Raw genomic sequence first — 19,704 nt, 5'->3', positions numbered from 1 at the left:
TCCCTTTACTATGATTTTCCTGCTAGACATCTAGAACCCAGCCCCCAACACAGTCCTGGTTGTTGGCCCAACTCCAGTAGGCCAGCCCAGTGTTTTCCAGTAGTCAGGCAAGACCCTTGCCCAAAGACTTCTCCAGGTGAAAGGACTTGTCAACTTTCAGATAAACTGTAGCCAGATTGTGACCATGCAGTCCTGGTCACTCATCTCCTCCCAGAAACCTCTATCTCGCAGTGGCCAGATTAGGGTAGGGATGCATATATCACTGGTAAATCTATAAAGACGCATAGGAGAATGATCAAAACAAGGCGGGATGATGGTTAACTCTGGGAAGCAGGAAAAAAGATATGATTGAGAAGGGGATCACAAAGGCTTTTAAGGTATTGGTTGTATTTTTATTTTTTAATCTAGCTGATGAATAGTCAAGTGTTCATTTTAGGATAAATCTTTACATTGTTCCTGTGAATTCTATAAACAATCAAAACTAAAAGAAGTATGTCACTTAGCTGCTGTATACTTCCATTTTTCTCTCACCAACTCAAACTAACAGCATTTAATATTTCCCTAGAAGCACTTCCCCTTTGACTGTCATAGTCTAAACCAGCATCACCTCTTGCCTGGAGTATTAAATAGCTTCCTCATTCGTCTCTCTGTTTCTATGCCTGTCCCTCTACACTGCATTTTTTCCACGAAAGCCAGAGTGACCCTTTTAAACCATAAGCTGGATCTTGTCACAGCTTGTTCAAAACCTCCAAGGCTCTCACCCAACTCCTACAAAGCTGGGAGTTCTTACTATATGTAGCCAAGGCCTAAAATGATCTGGTTCTGTTACCTCTCTGCTTTCACCTGCTGGTTTACCTCTTCTATCTCTAGCTACATGGGGCTCTTTGTTGCTCCTTGAATTTACCCAGCAAACTCCTACCCCAAAGGCTTGCTTTTTCATCTCAAGATAGTCATATAGCTCACTTTTCACTTTATTCCGATTTCAAATCAATGACTTCTAATCAGAAAGTCCTTCCCTAAATAAACATTCTGTTTAAATATTATTCCCCTGACCTGCTTTATTTTTCTTTTTAGAACTTATTAACACCAGACACATATATTTATTTGCTTATTTCTTTACCTGTATTACCTTTTTCCCATAACTAGAATGCAAGTTCCATAAGGCCAGGAACTTTGTCAGTTTTGTGAACTGTTGAACAGTGCCTGGCAACATAGTAGGAGTTCTTGTAATATCTGTTAAACAAATGAAGGATAATCCTTTTTTATACACCTTCAATCTTAGCCAAATTTCCCCCAAAGTCCTAAGTTTACTGGACTTTCATGTTGTATACTCATGTTCTCATAAATGATGACTGGAGTGGGAGTTTGAGGTATGATGCAGGGAACCCAAAGCAGGTGCTCTGTGACGACCTGGAGGCATGAGGTGGGGAGGGAGGGGTCACATGTATGCCTATGACTGATTCATGTTGATGTATGGCAGAGGCCATCACAATATTGTAATTATCCTCCAATTAAAATTAATTAATTAATTTTAAAAAATGATAACTGGAAGAATGATACTATGTCAAATAAGTCACTTGGGGAAAAAATGATAGTTCACAAAAGCAAGGGAATATAAAGATATTGGTGAACTCTGAAACTCTGAAAACTCAAATATTAGCATGAAAATGAATAAAATAGAAAACTGAAAGATCCAAATTATGTGTTTAAGACTAAAAAAAAACAAAGAGTATAAAATATAATTAAAGAAAATAAAAACAACTATAAGCCGTGCATGAAATGTGTGACTGACTTTAGTTTAAGTCCACATCGCCAGGAAAAGAGGCTGTTTGGCTTACAGAATAGAAAAAGACACAACTTCAGCTATGCCAGGCCAATAACTATACTTAAGTGACTATGAAAATAAACAGTGAAAAGATATTTGAGATTTAAATCACTCTAGATTTTAATGTATTTAATTGAAATCATAGACTACTAAAAAAAAAAATAAAGTTACTTTTAAGAGAAAGATTCATAGACATCTTGGGAACACAAATACACACAAAAAATACAACATACCAAAATGTATAAAACACGATGAAAGCATTGCTCAGAATAAAATTTATAAGAGAAACAAGAAAAGAGAAAATTGAACCCAGGGTGAGAAAAATGAAAGAAATATTAGCATGAAAATGAATACAATAGAGAATTGAAAAATAGAGGAAATCAACAGAACCAAAAGTTATTTGAAAAGATCAACAAGATCAACAAACCTTGAGGTAAAGTGACTGAGAAAAAGACTCAAATTACTGAATCAGGAATAAAAATGAGGGCATTATTTAGTCTTACAGAAAAAAAAAAAAACTATAAGGAAATACCATGAACAATTACATGCTAAAGATTAATAACTAGATGAAATGGACAAAGTCCTAAGAAGACACACTCTAACTAAACTGAATCAAGAAGAAATACAAAATGTAAACAGGCCTATAATAAATGAAGAAATCAAATTAATAGCTAAAAACTTCCCACAAAGAAAAGCCCAGAAACAAATGGCTTCACTGGTGAATTCTACCAAATTTTGAAGAAGAGAATGAACATGAATCCTTCACAAAGTCTTCCAAAAAATACAAGGAAGGGAACACTTTTTAAATTATTCTAAAATTAAACAAAGATATCCCAAGAAAGAAAACTATAAACCAATATCTCATTCACAAATACACAGACTGGAAAGTCTGACCAGGGCAATCAGACAAGAGAAAGAAATATGATGCCTTGAGATTGAAAAGGAAGAAATAAAATTATGTGTATTTATAGATTACATGCTCCTGTATACAGGAAATCCTAAGAAATCCACACACAACCAAAATTTATTAAAGCCAATAAATGAGTTCAGCAAGGTTTCAAGGTATAAAATCAATACACAAAAAGCAACTGTATTTCTACACACTTTCAATAAGCAATCTGAAAATAAAATTAAGAAAACGGTTTTATTTATAAAGGTGTCAAAGAATAAGATACTTAAGGAATGATCTTAACCAAAAAAAGGTATAAGAGGTACACATTGAAAAAATATAAAATATCACTGAAAAAAATTAAAGAATACCTAAATAAATAAAAAGATATTGTACATTCATGAATTGGAAGACTTGATACCATTAAGATAGCAATATTTCCCAAATTAATTCAATACTATCCTTATCAAAATCTCAGCTACCTTTTTAAAAATTTTATTTATTTTCATTGGAGGATAATTACTTTACAATATCGTGACATGAATCGGCCATAGGTGTACATGTTGCCCTCCGTCTTGAACACCCCCTCCCACCTCCCTTCCCACTCTGTCCCTCCAGGTTATCACAGAACACCCCAGCTAGCTTTTTTGCAGAAGCCAACAAGCTGATCCTCAAATCTGTATGGAAATACTCATGATAGCTAAAACATTTTGAAAAAGTGTAACCAAGTTGGAGGACTCATACTTTCCAATTTCAAAGCTACAGTAGTTACCACAAAGCTATAGCAATGAAGACTGCATGTTACTGGTATAAGGATAAACAGATCAAAGAAATAGAATAAAGGACCAAGAAATAAATCTAAACAATCATGAATAGTTGATTTTGACAAGACTGCCAATCATTCATGGGGGAGAGGGGGCGGAGGGGGAAAATAAGCTTTTCAACAAATAGTGCTGAAACAGTTGGATGTACACATTGAAAAGAATGGAGTTGGATCCCATTTCATACTGTATGCAAAAATTAACTTCAAATGAATCAAAGATCCAAATGTAAAAGATAAACTATCAAACACCTAGAAGAAAATATGAGACTAAACTTTCATGATCTTGAAGTAACAGTTTCCTAGATGTGACACCAAAAGTACGAGCAACTAAAGAAAAAAATAGGTAAATTGAATTCATCAAAATTAAAATATTTTTTCATCAAAGGACACTATCAAGAAATAAAAAGATAAACCACAAGACGGGAGGAAATATTTACAAACTGTATATCCGTAGAGGATCTAGTTTCCAGAATACATAAAGAACTCTTAAAATAGTTAGACAATAAAAGACAATCTATTTAATAAATGAACAAAGAATTTGAATAGACATTTATTCAAAGAACATAAGCAAATGACCAATAAGTTCATGAAAAAATGCTCAATATCTTTAGTCATTATAGAGATACAGATCAAAATCACAAGATACCACTTTATAATCACTCAGTTCAGTTCAGTTACTCAGTCGGGTCCGACTCTTTGCGACCCCATGAATCACAGCACCCCAGGCCTCCCTGTCCATCACCAATTCCCAGAGTTCACTCAGACTCACGTCCATCGAGTCAGTAATGCCATCCAGCCATCTCATCCTCTGTCGTCCCCTTCTCCTCCTGCCCCCAATCCCTCCCAGCATCAGAGTCTTTTCCAATGAGTCAACTCTTCGCATGAGGTGGCTGAAATATTGGAGTTTCAGCTTCAGCATCATTCCTTCCAAAGAACCCCCAGGGCTGATCTCCTTCAGAATGGACTGGTTGGATCTCCTTGCAGTCCAAGGGACTCTCAAGAGTCTTCTCCAACACCACAGTTCAAAAGCATCAACTCTTCAGCGCTCTGCCTTCTTCACAATCCAACTCTCACATCCATACATGACCATAGGAAAAACCATAGCGTTGACTAGATGGACCTTAGTCGGCAAAGTAATGTCTCTGCTTTTGAACATACTATCTAGGTTGGTCACAACTTTTCTTCCAAGGAGTAAGTGTCTTTTATTTTCATGGCTGCAGTCACCATCTGCAGTGATTTTAGAGCCCCCCAAAAATAAAGTCTGACAGTTTCCACTGTTTCCCCATCTATTTCCCATGAAGTGATGGGACTGGATGACCCTGTAATTCCACCCCTAGGCATATATACCCAAGAGAACTGAAAATATATGTTCACACAAAAACCTGTATGTAAACATTCAGAACAGAATTATTTATAATAACCAAAAAGTAGAAACAACACAGATGTCCATCAACTGATGAAAGGTTAAACAAAATGTGCTACAATGGATTATTATTCAATCATAAAAAGGAATGGAGCTTTTCCGGTAAGTGGCCTGAGGTGACTCCTAAAAATGGTGCGCTATTCACTTGACCCAGAAAACCCCACAAAATCATGCAAATCAAGAGGTTCAAATCTTCGTGTACACTTTAAGAACACTCGTGAAACCGCCCAGGCCATAAAGGGTATGCATATCCGAAAAGCCACCAAGTATCTGAAGGACGTCACGTTAAAGAAGCAGTGTGTGCCGTTCCGCCGCTACAACAGTGGAGTTGGCAGGTGTGCACAGGCCAAACAGTGGGGCTGGACTCAGGGTCGATGGCCCAAAAAGAGTGCTGAATTTTTACTACACATGCTCAAAAATGCAGAGAGTAATGCTGAACTTAAGGGCTTAGATGTAGATTCTCTGGTCATTGAGCACATCCAAGTGAACAAAGCCCCCAAGATGCGACGCAGGACTTACAGAGCTCACGGTCGGATCAACCCCTACATGAGCTCTCCCTGCCACATTGAGATGATCCTTACTGAAAAAGAACAGATTGTTCCTAAACCAGAAGAGGAGGTTGCACAGAAGAAAAAGATATCCCAGAAGAAACTGAAGAAACAAAAACTTATGGCCCGGGAATAAATGCCGCAAAAAATAAATGCAAATAAAAGTAAAAAAAAAAAAAAAAAAAAAAGGAATGGAGTACTGATATATTTCTACAACATAAATGAAACTTGAAAGAAGTCAGTCACAAAAGGTCACAGATTGTATAATTCCATTGATATGAAATGTCCAGAACAGGCAAATCCAAAGTGACAAAAAGTCAATTAGTGGCTGCTTAGAGGAGGAGAGGAGATCAGAAGTAACTGCTAGAAGGGTAGGGGGTTTCTTTGGGGATAATGAAAAAATCCTGGAATTAGCAATGGTGGTTGGATAACCTTCTGAATATATTAAAAGACAATCAATTGTATCGGTTAAATACAATTTAAAAAACGAATTTCATGATACACGATATGTGAATCAAACTTGAAGTTTAAAAAAAATCTGAATCTAGAGTGTAGCAAGATGTATCAAGTGAACTGTATATTCTGGAGTATATCAGCTGTATTACATGCACATAATGAGGGTAAGGCGGAAGAAGACAGATAGAAGTTTATCCCTTTAAAAATGAACAAAATTAATAATTTTCCCCCCTCAGGCAGAAAAATTCTTAGGCATCCATGACAAAAAGGTTAGTGACTATTTCCAGAACTGACATAGACTTTTTGAAAAATGAAATGACTGGTGCTTAGATATGCCACTGGTGGTTTTAAGACTAAAAATGCAAGGTGATTTGATACCTAGATCACACTTTTTTATTAAGCAAGCAAAAGTCAGGGCACAGTTATGTTTAATTTTAAATCTGTACCCCTCCCCAGTCAGGCCCTTTAGCCAAAGAGGTGCTGTGACATTTTCCATTGCCCTAGTTAGCATGGTCTTCAGAGCTGAGAGAAAAAAATCATGTTACCAACAAAAAAAAAAGAGAGAGAGAGAGAGAGAAAGTTAAAAAAAGACTTTGTATTTTAAAAGTCTCTACTTTTATTAAAAAAATTTTTTTTAATAGTTTTGTGCTTTTACTACAGAGAAAATAGATACCATTTCAGGATAGCAGTTACCTCCAGAGACGAAGAGAAGGAAAAACAATGAGACCAGAGAAGTAGATGGTGGAGGCCTCTAATTTTAACATTATGTTTTTATAAAGATATAGAGAAAGCTGCAGCATCTCTATTTATTTAATTTTAGTGACTGATATACATGCATCTGTTATTTTAATTTCTGAACTTTTCAGTTCTTGAAATGTTTCAAAATCTAAAAAGTATTTTTAAATGATTTGATATTAAAACATGACATATGTATCACTGTAATATTTTCTCAACCTGAACACATTTTATACTTAATTTTATTTTTAAAAAATTTTCCAGTTGTAATTAATAATAGCTAAGTTCTGCTATCAGCTGGCAGAAAGTCCTTAGAAATACATTCGATCAGTCATGAAATATTTATTCAGGACCCACATGGCACCAGGTGCCAAGTGCTATAAAAGTTGCTCACAAGGCAAAGTTAATAAGACACAATCTCTGTTCTCAAAAAGCTCTTATCCTAGTGGATAATTCAGATAGATGAATGCATCATTTCAATGCAATTTAGAAAGTGCTAGGAGAGATACATGCGTGGGAGGCATGGATTCAGAGAAGGAAGTGGAAAAGCAAAATCCATCATCCACACTCCCAATTCTCCCCAGTGAGTTAAGCACCAGATACATCAACCCTGGGTGGGGAAGAGGGTGTAGGGAGACAACCAGAAAGTGTTTACTCTACCTAACATAATGACCCAGGTGGCGCAAGCTGCAGAGAATCTGCCTGCCAGTGCAGGAGACGCATGAGGCGTGGGTTCAATCCCTCAGTTGGGAAGATTCCTCTGGAGAAGAAAATGGAGACCCACTCAAATATTTCTTGCCCGGAAAATTTTCCAGTGGAGCCTGGAGGGCTATAGTCCATGGGGTCACAAAGAGTCAGACACGATTGAGCACACATACACTACACTACCAACAAAAACACAGCATAATGACACAACCCACTGAAAGTGGGCTACAACTATAATTTTCCCCCCTGTAATTTTATAAAGCTTTAATTTTATATGTTTACTTTAATCAAATGCTATTTAGCCAGCTGTAAAATTTCTGCATACTTATACTAAGGAAACGTTTGCAGCTAACATGTATTTTTCACTACATAGAAAGCATTGTGCATGGATTATTTCATTAAATCATCATAACGTACCTGGGAGACAGGTGCTGTCAGTGTGCCCATTTTACAGATGAAAGACTGAGCCTCAGAGAAACTAGAAAACGTGTCCAAGTTTGCAGTTCCATTTATACAGAGCCCTGAATCATCTGTCCATGCTACATCAATATTACAATCAAAGACCTATGGAACCCACTATTAGCACAGAGAATATTTTCATCATGATGCTTGGAATTCCATCAAAATTTTAAAATTAAAAAAAAAAAGCCCTTGAAATCTTTCACCTTCTTATATCTTAGAAATAGAGTGCTTATATATTTCATCTTTAGCTCTATAAGTATGCAAAGGGAAACCAACCCAAAAGCATTCATTTTTTGTGATCATTAACTGGATTTGCTTCTGGTCAATTAAAATAGTCTGCCCAGGGGAATTCCCTGGTGGACCATTGGTTAAGACTTGGGCTTTCACTGCTGTGGACTCAGGTTCCATCCCTGGTCAGGGAACTAAGATCACACAAGCCATGCAGTGCGGCCAAACACACACACACATACATACACACACACACACACATCAGGGGTGAGTTGTTGTGATTCAGTCATGTGCAACTTTTTGAGACCCCATGAACTGCAGCACTCCGGGTTTTCCTGTCCTTCACTATCTCCCTGTTTGCTCAAACTCATGTCCACTGAGTCAGTGATGCCATCCAACTATCTTATCCTCTGCTACCCACTTCTCCTCTTGCCGTCAATCAGGGGGGAGGGATGGGATGAACTGGGAAGTTGGGATTGACATATATACACTATGATACTATGTATAGAGTACTAATAAGAACCTACTGTATAGCCCAGGGAATCCCTGTAGAGCCCAGGGCATCCCTGTATAGCTCAGGGAATCCCGGTGTTCTCTGGTGACCTAAATATGAAGGAAATCCAAAAAAAAAGAAGGGATATATGTATATGTATAGCTTATTCACTGGAAAAGTCCCTTATGCTGGGAAATGTTGAGGGCAGAAGAAGAGGGCATCAGGGGAAGAGATGGCCGGATGGCATCACTGATATAATAGACATGAACTTGGGCAAACCTTGGGAGATGGGGAGGGACAGGGAGGCCTGGGTGCTGCAGTCCATGGGGTCACAAAGAGTCAGACACGACTAGGCGACGGAACAACAACAACATAGCTGATTCACCTCGCTGTACTGCAGAAATTAACACAACCTTGTAAAGCAACTCTCCTTCAGTGAGAATTAGCTTTTTTAAAATTGGTCTGCGCAGGCATCTCAGCAGGCTGGTGGTTGATGTTAAAGAGTCCTTACTGAGACCTAGAGACTGCTTTCTAAAGAAAACTCACAAGGACATCATTCCTCAGTGGTGTCTGGCCTAGGGGGACACAGCGTCATTGACAACCAGCACGGTGCTAGAAACAAACAAAAAGAAAAGGCCTGTATAGTTTAATAGAGATCTTTCTACTGAAGACTCTTATCAGAACCTCTACATTCCCAAGGCTGGGAGGATTTGCAGTAGACTCACCAAACAAGAACACAAGCACACCGAACAGAAGAAAACCACACCGGAAGCCACCGAGGAGGCTGGGGAGATAACCACCTCCGAGTTGGAATGCACATGACAATGGTCCCAACTGCTCTCGAACTTTGGGGGATGCCAGACTCCTGGGACCACAGGGACTGAAGCCTTGGGGCTGACAAGAGACGCAGAAGTGTGGACGTTTAGATGAAGCCTGAAAGGACGGACCAAGCTGCTATAATTTTTTATTATTGTAATGGGTTTTAGTTCAGGTCCAGGCCAAATGGGCTTCTGTGTTTCTTGGTGACCTTCTATGTTTCTTGGCCACCTTTTGGGCTACACACCCACGAGATCCCTTCCTGTCTCGACAAGTGTGGGAACAAATTGGGTTGATTCTCCTCCAGAGAGATCTCAGTGATAAAACAACAGGTGGTGCCTCTCACACAAAGGCACTTCCTTGTATTCCAGTGAACTTTGCTTCTACCCTTTGCTTCCCACCTCTGCATGCCTCCCTCAGACACTCAGTTACATATAACATTGCTTTGTGGGCTCTCGCGACTTCTTCCATTCTCTAATAAAGAATGCTTTGACTGAGGTCGTGGGTTGCAATGACAGTGACTGTCCTCCTCAAAGAGGCCAGGCCAAGGATGAGGGGGCATCCAACTTCCTGACAATTCGTTTCATTGGAAACGATGCATGAAGCAGGAATTCTAAGGGGGTGTCCTGAATTTGAAAACTTCCCTCCCTTCCCTTTTTTAAGAACACAGATCAACCAAAGGCTAAATTTTGCTAGAGTTTCAGAAAGCAACACTTCAATGGTGAATTACCTAAGCAAAGTGACATGTTTATTCACAGGGACAACTATGGAACTACAGAAAGGAAATCCAAAACAAACAAACAAACAAAAAAAGGGATATATGTATACGTATAGCTTACTCATTGGAAAAGTCCCAGATGCTGGGAAAGATTGAGGGCAGAAGGAGAGGAGGGCATCAGAGGCTGAGATGACTGGATGGCATAAAAGCACTCTGTGTGAAAATGCATAGAGCATTGGGAGTTAAGAATGGAACTAAATATTTAGTTTACATTCACTATTTAAAATGCTGAAACCTACCAGGGATAACTAAGATTAGAGTCTAATCATAGTTTGTTTGTCTGATAAGGATGCAATTCAGAAAATGATACTATGTATGTTTAACAATCTCAGAGAAAACAGGGCTCCCAGGTTTGGAGTTTCTTAGAGAGAGAGCTCTTCTATAACGGCTTAGGAGTCCATGTGGTTGTGATATTTCCAGAATGAAGGACTAAGTCAATCCTGATGAAACTTTGAAAGATGCCACCAAGTCTAAATGTTTCAAAGCCAACACTTGAACTGCTAAATCATTCCCTCTGTTTTAAAGGAGTGATTATTTGATTGACAATGGGGGTGGAGAGAAATCCTTCAATAGTAATGCATATGGGCACATCATCTCCCTGATTACATATGAAAGAGGATGGGATGTGGGGGAAACCTCTTGATTCATTCAGACACACAAATCATCCAGAGGAGGGGCGTACCCCGTTTTCTCTTGAACTCTAGTAGGAAATTTCCCATGCCATAATTGTATTTGTTATACTGCAGTGATCAAAGTCCATAAATTCCTCCATCTATCCTCATTCAGAGAAACCATATGGCATTACTAGGAGAGTCACATGCAAGGCTGGTTTGTTGTATACATGATTAAATATCCATGTAGGAATGGAACACTGGGGAGAGCAAAAACATTTAAAAGAGGCTAAAAGCATGAACTCTAAGAGATACGTGGATATATATTCTACTCCTGTAGGATCTAAAGTGTTAGGGGTATACAAAAAACATAACAGCAGTATGATCATGAAGGGGAAGGAGGAGGGATTTCTGCAAACAAGTGGTTTCTCTCAGCAGCTGTGCACATAAGGCGTGTGTGGCTTAGTTGCTCAGTTGTGTCTGACTCTTTGCCACTCCATAGACTATAGTTTGCCAGGCTCTTCTGTCCATGGGATTCTCCATGCAAGAATACTGGAGTGGGTTGCCATTTCCTCCTCCAGGGGATCTTCCTGACCCAGGGATCAAACCTGCGTCTTCAGTGTCTCCGGCATTGGCAGGTGGGTTCTTTACTACTGAGCCACCGCAAAAGCCCCACCTGGGTCTTCATCAAAAACTCTAGAAGGCAAATACGGTCATTCAGAAGTCTATGGATTATCATACAGTCCTATGATCTTGTGCTCTGTTTGGTAGCAAGGAAAATGATAACTATTTAGTGAAAAACAAGGAGATAGATTTCTTTTTTTCTATCAGATTAGTGAAGATAAAAAAAGTTTGATAATGCCCAGAATCTGTGTGGATACAAAGAAATAGATACTTTTGGAGTAAGTAATTTTTTGAAAATGTTTTTCAACCATATTCATGAAATTTTAAAATTTGCATAAACAATGGCCCCCACATGGTTAGGCACAAGATATAAGAATATATATACACCTATGAGCAGTCACTGTAGCATTTTTTTATTCTAGCAAAACATGGGGTAAACCTGCATATCTAATAGTAGCGAAATCGCTCAGTCATGTCCAACTCTTTGCAACCCCATGGACTATAGCCCACCAGGCTCCTCTGTCCATGGGATCCTCCAGGCAAGATTACTGGAGTGAGTTGCCATTTCCTTCTCCAGGGGATCTTCCCGACCCAGGGATCGAACCCAGGTCTCCCGCATTGTAGGCAGACGCTTTACCGTCTGAGCCACCAGGGAAGTCCTATGTAATAGTAGAGGAATGACTAAATGTATTAGAATAATCCATTCAATAGGAGTATATGCAGCAAGTAAGAAAAAGGTAAATCTACCTAATCCTGTGTCCAAACATTTTTTGAAATCATAAAATAAGAGCCTTCTTGTGAAAGTGAGGAAGGAAGGAAGGAAGAAGTAAGAGAGGGAAGGTGGGAGGGAGAAAGGAAAGGAAAAATTTAAAGCATAAAGCACATCTGATAAATGTTTGTTTATAACAAACAATAGAAATAATGTAGAAAATTTCTGAAAGTTTTCTTAAATTGTTTTTAGCAAGATGCCCAAGAAGTGGTATTTGAAGAGAAAAAAATTTTTGCTTTACATTTTATATCCTTCTATTCCCTTTTTTTCTTTTAAATAAGTATGTAAACATATAATTTTTAAAAAACTAACTTATAAAAAATCATCTATAGCCTAAATTTTTCTTTCTCCTATGAAATCTTTCTTGAAGTACAACTTATATACAATAACATTCATTGTTTCTAGATGAAGAATTCAGTGATTTATGACGAATGTACACAGTCATAGAACCACCGTCATAACTGATGTAGAATAACTCCATCACCTCTAAATTTTGCTCTTACCCCTTTGCTGCCAATTCCATAACTGGATCCCTTTCTCTCAAGGATTATTGTCCTGAGCTGTCTTTGACTGTTGTCCAAAAACTATTGCTTCATATGTTTTCTCTGGTTTTCTAGTTTTTTAAGATGGACTGTATATCCAGCCCTTTACTCTATAACGACCTATACAAAGATTTATAATTTGTAAATAAGAGGAATACAGATAACATCAAAACTATCTGAGTAAAATTTACTTTATATGAGACCTCAAAATCTTAGATAGCCTTCTGGTTATATTTCTAACAACCAGTTATCATGCATTGTAGTTCCACAGGATCATATTGAATATATATAAAACTCTGAAAGTGAAAGTCACTCGATCATGTCCAACTCCTCGCGACCACATGGACAGTCCGTCCATGGAATTCTCCAGGCCAGAATACTGGAGAGGATTGTATTTTCCTTCTCCAGGGGAATCTTCCCAGCCCAGGGATCAAACCCAGGTCTCCCGCATTGCAAGAAGATTCTTTAGCAGCTGAGCCACAAGCGAAGCCCAAGAATACTGGAGCGGGTAGCCTATCTGTTCTCCAGCAGACCTGCCCAACCCAGAAATCGAACCGGGGTCTCCTCTGGGAGAGACTATTACATGCTTTCTCCACTATCTCACTGTCTTCCCGGGTGAAGCCAATATCAACAGGCAATTGCTGCCACTCTGTTTTCACAACACTTTAAAATGTTGTTCATTTTCTGAGTACCTGTCAGATCCATCTTCTGAGCTTCTCTGCTTCTTTCTCCCTCCTATTCAGATTTAACCAACAGGAGGCCTTGGCAGGATATCCAAGAGTAGAAGAAGACCATGATCCCATCCTCACACATTCTTTTCTAAACAAGGTTTTGCCAATAGTTGCATTCATCTGGTTATGGCCAGAGTTCTTAGGAACAGTACCTCTCCCATGGCAGTACCACCAGCCAAACGTCGCTTCTCCTTGATTTTTCAGGCCTAGGGATGGAGAAGGCAATGGCACCCCACTCCAGTACTCTTGCCTGGAAAATCCCATGGATGAAGGAGCCTGGAAGGCTGCAGTCCATGGAGTCGCTGAGAGTCGGACACGACTGAGCGACTTCACTTTCACTTTTCACTTTCATGCATTGGAGAAGGAAATGGCAACCCACTCCAGTGTTCTTGCCTGGAGAATCCCAGGGACAGGGGAGCCTGGTGGGCTGCCGTCTATGGGGTCCCACAGAGTTGGACAGGACTGAAGCGACTTAGCAGCAGCAGCAGCAGCAGCAGCAGGGATGAAAATGGCTTGGTTTTCTGTCTCTTTGTGTGTGTGTGTTAGTTGCTCAGTCGTGTCTGACTCTTTGCAACTCCATGGACAATAGCCCGCCAGTCTCCTCTGTCCATGGAATTCTCCAGGCAAGAATGCTGGAGTGGGTAGCCATCCCCTTCTCCAAGGGATCTTCCTGACCCAGCAATTGAACCTGGTGGCTCAGACGGTAAAGCATCTGCCTACAACGCAGGAGACCTGGGTTCGATCCCTGGGTTGGGAAGATCCCCTGGAGAAGGAAATGACAACCCACTCCAGTGTTCTTGCCTAGAGAATCCCATGGATGGAGGAGCCTGGTAGGCTACAGTCCATGGGGTCGCAAAGAGTCGGATACGACTGAACGACTTCACTTTCACTTTCTGCTCATTGCTAAATACATCACCATCCTTTGTTCTGGTTTTTTGTTTGTTTGTTTCTTTTACCAGCTCACACCTCTCTAAACACTCTTTTTATTAAACTCTCTCTGGTTAATCCTTAGTGGTTTATTCCCTGCTGCAGCTTCCACAACCCCAGGCCATACTATTTATGCTTCACCTTTGCCATCATAGTTTCATTGAGTTAGAAAAGGCTGTGGTCCATGTGATCAGAGTGGTTAGTTTTCTGTGATTGTGGTTTTCAGTCTGTCTGCCCTCTGATGGAGAAGGATAAGAGGCTTATGGAAGCTTCCTGATGAGAGAGACTGACTGAGGGGGAAATTGGGTCTTGTTCTGATACGCAGGGCCATGCTCAGTAAATCTTTAATCCAATTTTCTGTTGAAGGTCGGGGCTTGTGTTCCCTGAAGCCAAACTATGGTGGAGGTAATGAAGATATGGGGACCTTCTTCAAAAGGTCCCATGCCTGTACTGCTATACTCAGTGCCCCCAACCTGCTACAGGCTACCGCGACCCACGCCTCCACCAGACTCTTGGACACACACAGGCAAGTTTGGCTCAGTCTCTTGTGGGGTCACTGCTCCTTTCTCCTGGGTCCTGGTGCACACAAGGTTCTGTTTGTGCCCTCCAAGAGCCTGTTTCCCCGGTCCTGTGTAAGTTCTGGAGGCTCTATGGTGGGGTTCATGGTGACCTCCTGAGCTTATGCCACACCCAGGCCTGCTGCAACCAGAGCCCCTGCCCCTGTGGCAGTCCACTGCCGACCCGTACCTCCACAGGAGACGCTCAAACACAGTTCTGTCTCAGTCTCTGTGGGGTCTCTGGGTCCTGGTGCACACAAGGTTTGTTTGAGCCCTCTGAGCATCTCTGGTAGGAATGGGGTTTGATTGTAAATGTGAATTCTCCCCTCCAATTATCTTGCTGGGGCTTCTCCTCTGCCCTTGGATGTAGGGTATCTCCTCATAGCTACTCCAGCACGATGCAGCTGCTGCTCCAGGCAAAGGCTAATAGAGTTTTGTCAAGAGAACAGACTGGTCATAGCAAACACCCTCTTCCAAGAGAAGACTCTATACATGGACATCATCAGATGGTCAATACCGAAGTCAGATTGATTATATTCTTTGCAGCCAAAGATGGAGAAGCTCAATACAGTCAGTAAAAACAAGACCAGGAGCTGACTGTAGCTCAGATCATGACCTTATTGCCAAATTCAGATTAAAATTGAAGAAAGTAGGGAAAGCCACTAAACCATTCAGGTATGACCTAAATCAAATTCCTTACAATTATACAGTGGAAGTGAGAAATAGATTCAAGGGATTAAATCTGATAGACAGAGTGCCTGAAGAACTATGGATGAAGGTTCATGACATTGTACAGGAGACAGGGATCAAGACCATTCCCGAGAGAAAGAAATGCAAAAAAGCAAAATGGCTGTCTAAGGAAGCCTTACAGATAGCTATGAAAAGAAGAGAAGTGAAAAGCAAGGGAGAAAAGGAAAGATGTATCCATTTGAATGCAGAGTTTCAATGAATAGCAAGGAGAGATAAGAAAGTTTTCCTCGGTGATCATTGCAAAGAAATAGAGGAAAACAATAGAATGGGAAAGACTAGAGATCTCTTCAAGAAAATTAGAGATACCAAGCGAACATTTCATGCAAAGATGGGCACCATAAAGGCCAGAAATGGTTTGGATTTAACAGAAGCAGAAGATATTAAGAAGAGGTGGCAAGAACACACAGAAGAACTGTATAAAAAAAGATCTTCAAGACCCAGATAATCACAATGGTATGATCACTCACCTAGAGCCAGACATCCTGGAATGGGAAGTCAAGTGGGCCTTAGGAAGCATCACTCCAAACAAAGCTAGTGGAAGTGATGGAATTCCAGTTGAGCTATTTCAAATCCTAAAAGATAACGCTGTGAAAGTGCTGCACTCAATATGCCAACGAATTTGGGAAACTCAGCAGTGGCCACAGGACTGGAAAAGGTGTTTTCATTCCAGTCCTAAAGAAAGATAATGCCAAATAATGTTCAAACTACTGCACAATTGCACTCATATCACATGCTAGCAAAGTAGTGCTCAAAATTCTCCAAGCCAGGCTTCAACAGTATGTGAACCGTGAACTTCCAGATGTTCAAATTTGATTTAGAAAAGGCAGAGGAACGAGAGATCAAATTGCCAATGTCTGCTGGATCATCAAAAAAGCAAGAGAGTTCCAGAAAAACATCTATTTCTGCTTTATTGACTATGCCAAAGCCTTTGACTGTGTGGATCACAACAAACTATGTTAGAGATGGGAATACCAGACCACCTGACCTGCCTCTTGAGAAATCTGTAAACAGGTCAGGAAGCAACAGTTGGAACTGGTCATGGAACAACAGACTGGTTCCAAATAGGGAAAGAAATACATCAAGGCTATATATTGTCACCCTGCTTATTTAACTTCTATGCAGAGTACATCATGAGAAACGCTGGGCTGGATTAATCACAAACTGGAATCAAGATTGCCAGGAGAAATATCAATAACCTCAGATATGCAGATAACACCACCCTTATGGCAGAAAGCAAAGAACTAAAGAGCCCCTTGATGAAAGTGAAAAAGAAGACTGAAAAAGTTGTCTTAAAACTCAACATTCAGAAAGCTAAGATCATGGCATCTGGTCCCATTGCTTCATGGCAAGTAGATGGGGAAACAATGGAAACAGTGAAAGACTTTATTTTTTTGGAGTCCAAAATCATTGCAGATGGTGATTGCAGCCATGAAATGAAAAGATGCTTGCTCCTTGGAAGAAAAGTTATGACAAATATAGAAAGGATATTAAAAAACAGAGACATTCCTTTGTTGACAAAGGTCCATCTAGTCAAAGCTATGGTTTTTCTAGTAATCATCTATGGATGTGAGATTTGGACTATAAAGAAAGCTGAGTGCAGAAAAATTGATGCTTTTATACTGTGGTGCTGGAGAAGACTCTTGAGAGTCCCTTGGACTCCAAAGACATCAAACCAGTCCATCCTAAAGGAGATCAGTCCTAAATATTTATTGAAAGGACTGATGTTGTAGCTGAAACTCCAATACTTTGGCCATCTGATGCGAAGAACTGACTCATTTGAAAAGACCCTGATGCTGGGAAAGATTGAAGGCAGGAGAAGGCGACAACAGAGGATGAGATGGTTGGATGGCATCACCGGCTCAATGAACATGAGTTTGAGTAAACTCCAGGAGTTGGCGGTGGACAGGGAGGCCTGGTGTGCTCCCGTCCATAGGGTCACAAAGAGTCGAACACAACTGAGGGACTGAACTGAACTGACCTGAAATTTGCCATCATAAACTCACTATCTCCGTCTTTGCCCACAGCTTCCTGTCCTCTCGGTTCTGTTTCCGTGACACGGTCTGTCTGTTCTTTCTCCATTCCTGCTCTCGATCCCTCTCTTTCCTGCTTTTCCCCACCTTTCAGCCTCTTTCTGGATTTACTGTCTTCCCAGTTCAGCCTAGACTCAATAGTCCTTCATTTCACTCACCTTTATGTTCCCCCTTGTATAATAGTTCTCTTCATTTCCAAGAGTGCTGACTCCTCAGCTTAAGGCTCAAGTTTCTTAAATACCATGGGTCTTTCTTCATCTATAAATCAGGAGTTGGATAACATGATCTCCAAGTAGGATAATCTGAGTAGGGCTTCCTTGGTGGTTCAGATGGTAAAGAATGCACCTGCAAATGCAGGAGTCCCAGGTTTGAGCCCTGGGTCGAGAAAGATCCCCTGGAGAAGGGAATGGCTACCCACTCCAAAATTCTTGCCTGGAGAATGCCATGGACAGAGGAGCCTGCGGGCTACAGTCCATGGGGTCACAAAGACATGATTGAGCAAATAACAAATAGGGTAGTCTCTGCCCCCATCCAGGCTGCTTTTGAGGATGAAAACGGGAAGTTATTCATGACTGCATCAGGACACAACTGAGCATGTGACCATCTATCACTATAGCTTCTTCTTGCTCCAGACTATATGATTATGTTACATACATTAAAACCAGAATATAGACCTCCATTTCTTCTGAAGTCATGAGCTTGTCGTTTAGGATACATTCTGTTTAGTGAATACAACAAAACATTTGGAAAAAATAAAGATAAGGAAGAAAAATCAAAGGCCGAGAAGGGTTGTGAAGTGTGAAGACAGCGCAAGAAGAAAAGACCCACAAAAACACGTCTCCTTTCAGATCTCAGGCTTACCAGACAGTTAGCCTCAAGGAAAAGCCCTGCCTTTTCGGATAAGCCAGTGGAAGTGAGCGCACAGAATAACCTACACATTTGGATAAAAATCGGATGCCTTCTTGCCTACTTGTTTCTTCTCTTCCATTTTCAGCTTTCTGTTTCAAACCACACAGAAGCTGATGCTCTGCCCTGTGGGCTGCCTCCCGTCCCACAGCACAAAGGCTCTTCCGAATGAATAGCCGTGGTCGCCATGGCAGCTGGGGGTCATAAACTCCTGAGCTGTGGGTCTTGGCACAGCTCCATGCATTATCTGCATCCTGGTGCAGATTAGTCTCTTTATCTAATTAGTAGCCTTACAAATAGCCACCTGGCCCAGAGCTTAACCATTAAAGATGCAATGCTGCTGAATAGCTGCAGAGGAGGAATGAGGATAAGAGAAAACTGAAAGCTGATCTTAGCGAGGTCCTTCTCTCCTGGCTACAGACACCTGCAAGCCCTGGCCCACCCACATAGTAGAAGTTCAAACACAGGCAGAGAACAAATCGCTCTGTGTTCTCTTCACTGCTCACCTTGAGCGTCTCTTGATCCACCAGCCTCCCAGAAACCGCCTATAGGACATGCTTGACCATTCCTGCTCAGAGGCCCAGCCGTTCCCTGCCTCAGAGCGTTCTACCTGAGGCACCCAGGCTGGTCACTGTTTCTAGAACTTGACCAATTGCCCTGGCCTGATGTATCCAAACCCTGGTCTGGATACTTCAGAACTATCTCCCGATGCACCTGAAAGACTGTATCCTTTCTCATTTGTTTTAAGTGCTGAAACGTCCTTGTGCTAATGAAACTGACTCCAGACGCATATTATCTAGGTGTTTGTCAGGTTCATCTTTTTCCCACCCAGTAAAAGCAAAATTATTTTTTGTTCCTTACTATATAGAAGTAAATATCTATAAAAGAATAAATATAGAAGCAAGCTTATTTGCTTCTATAGTTACTATTAGAAGCAAATATCTTCCTACATTCATTCTATAAATAATAATAAATCTAAACTGCTATAAAAAAATTGAGACCAATGCATTCTGAACGTGTCTAATGCAGTCAATCTAACAGTTGCATCCTGGGCTGAATTTTAGAAATGCTATCAA

At 40.5% G+C, this 19,704-nt stretch overlaps 1 protein-coding gene and 1 long non-coding RNA gene across 4 annotated transcripts in view; one reads left to right on the top strand and one right to left on the bottom strand.

The window, feature by feature from the left end:
- The window catches only part of LOC114116058 (uncharacterized), a 149,116-nt gene that overhangs the window by 92,301 nt on the left and 37,111 nt on the right, over positions 1 to 19,704 (bottom strand). The gene's annotated exons all lie outside the window — the stretch shown is intronic.
- Positions 5,054 to 5,672, top strand: LOC101123128 (large ribosomal subunit protein uL22-like). The gene has a single exon (XM_042253208.2). It carries the CDS (start codon positions 5,090 to 5,092, stop codon positions 5,642 to 5,644), a length of 555 nt encoding a protein of 184 aa, XP_042109142.1. The 5' UTR covers positions 5,054 to 5,089; the 3' UTR covers positions 5,645 to 5,672.

Source organism: Ovis aries, chromosome 8 (assembly GCF_016772045.2).
Source record: "Ovis aries strain OAR_USU_Benz2616 breed Rambouillet chromosome 8, ARS-UI_Ramb_v3.0, whole genome shotgun sequence".
In the NCBI taxonomy this organism is placed as follows: Eukaryota; Metazoa; Chordata; class Mammalia; order Artiodactyla; family Bovidae; genus Ovis; species Ovis aries.
The sequence above is the reverse complement of the archived record's forward strand: the minus strand, read 5'-3'. Positions and strand labels throughout refer to the sequence as shown.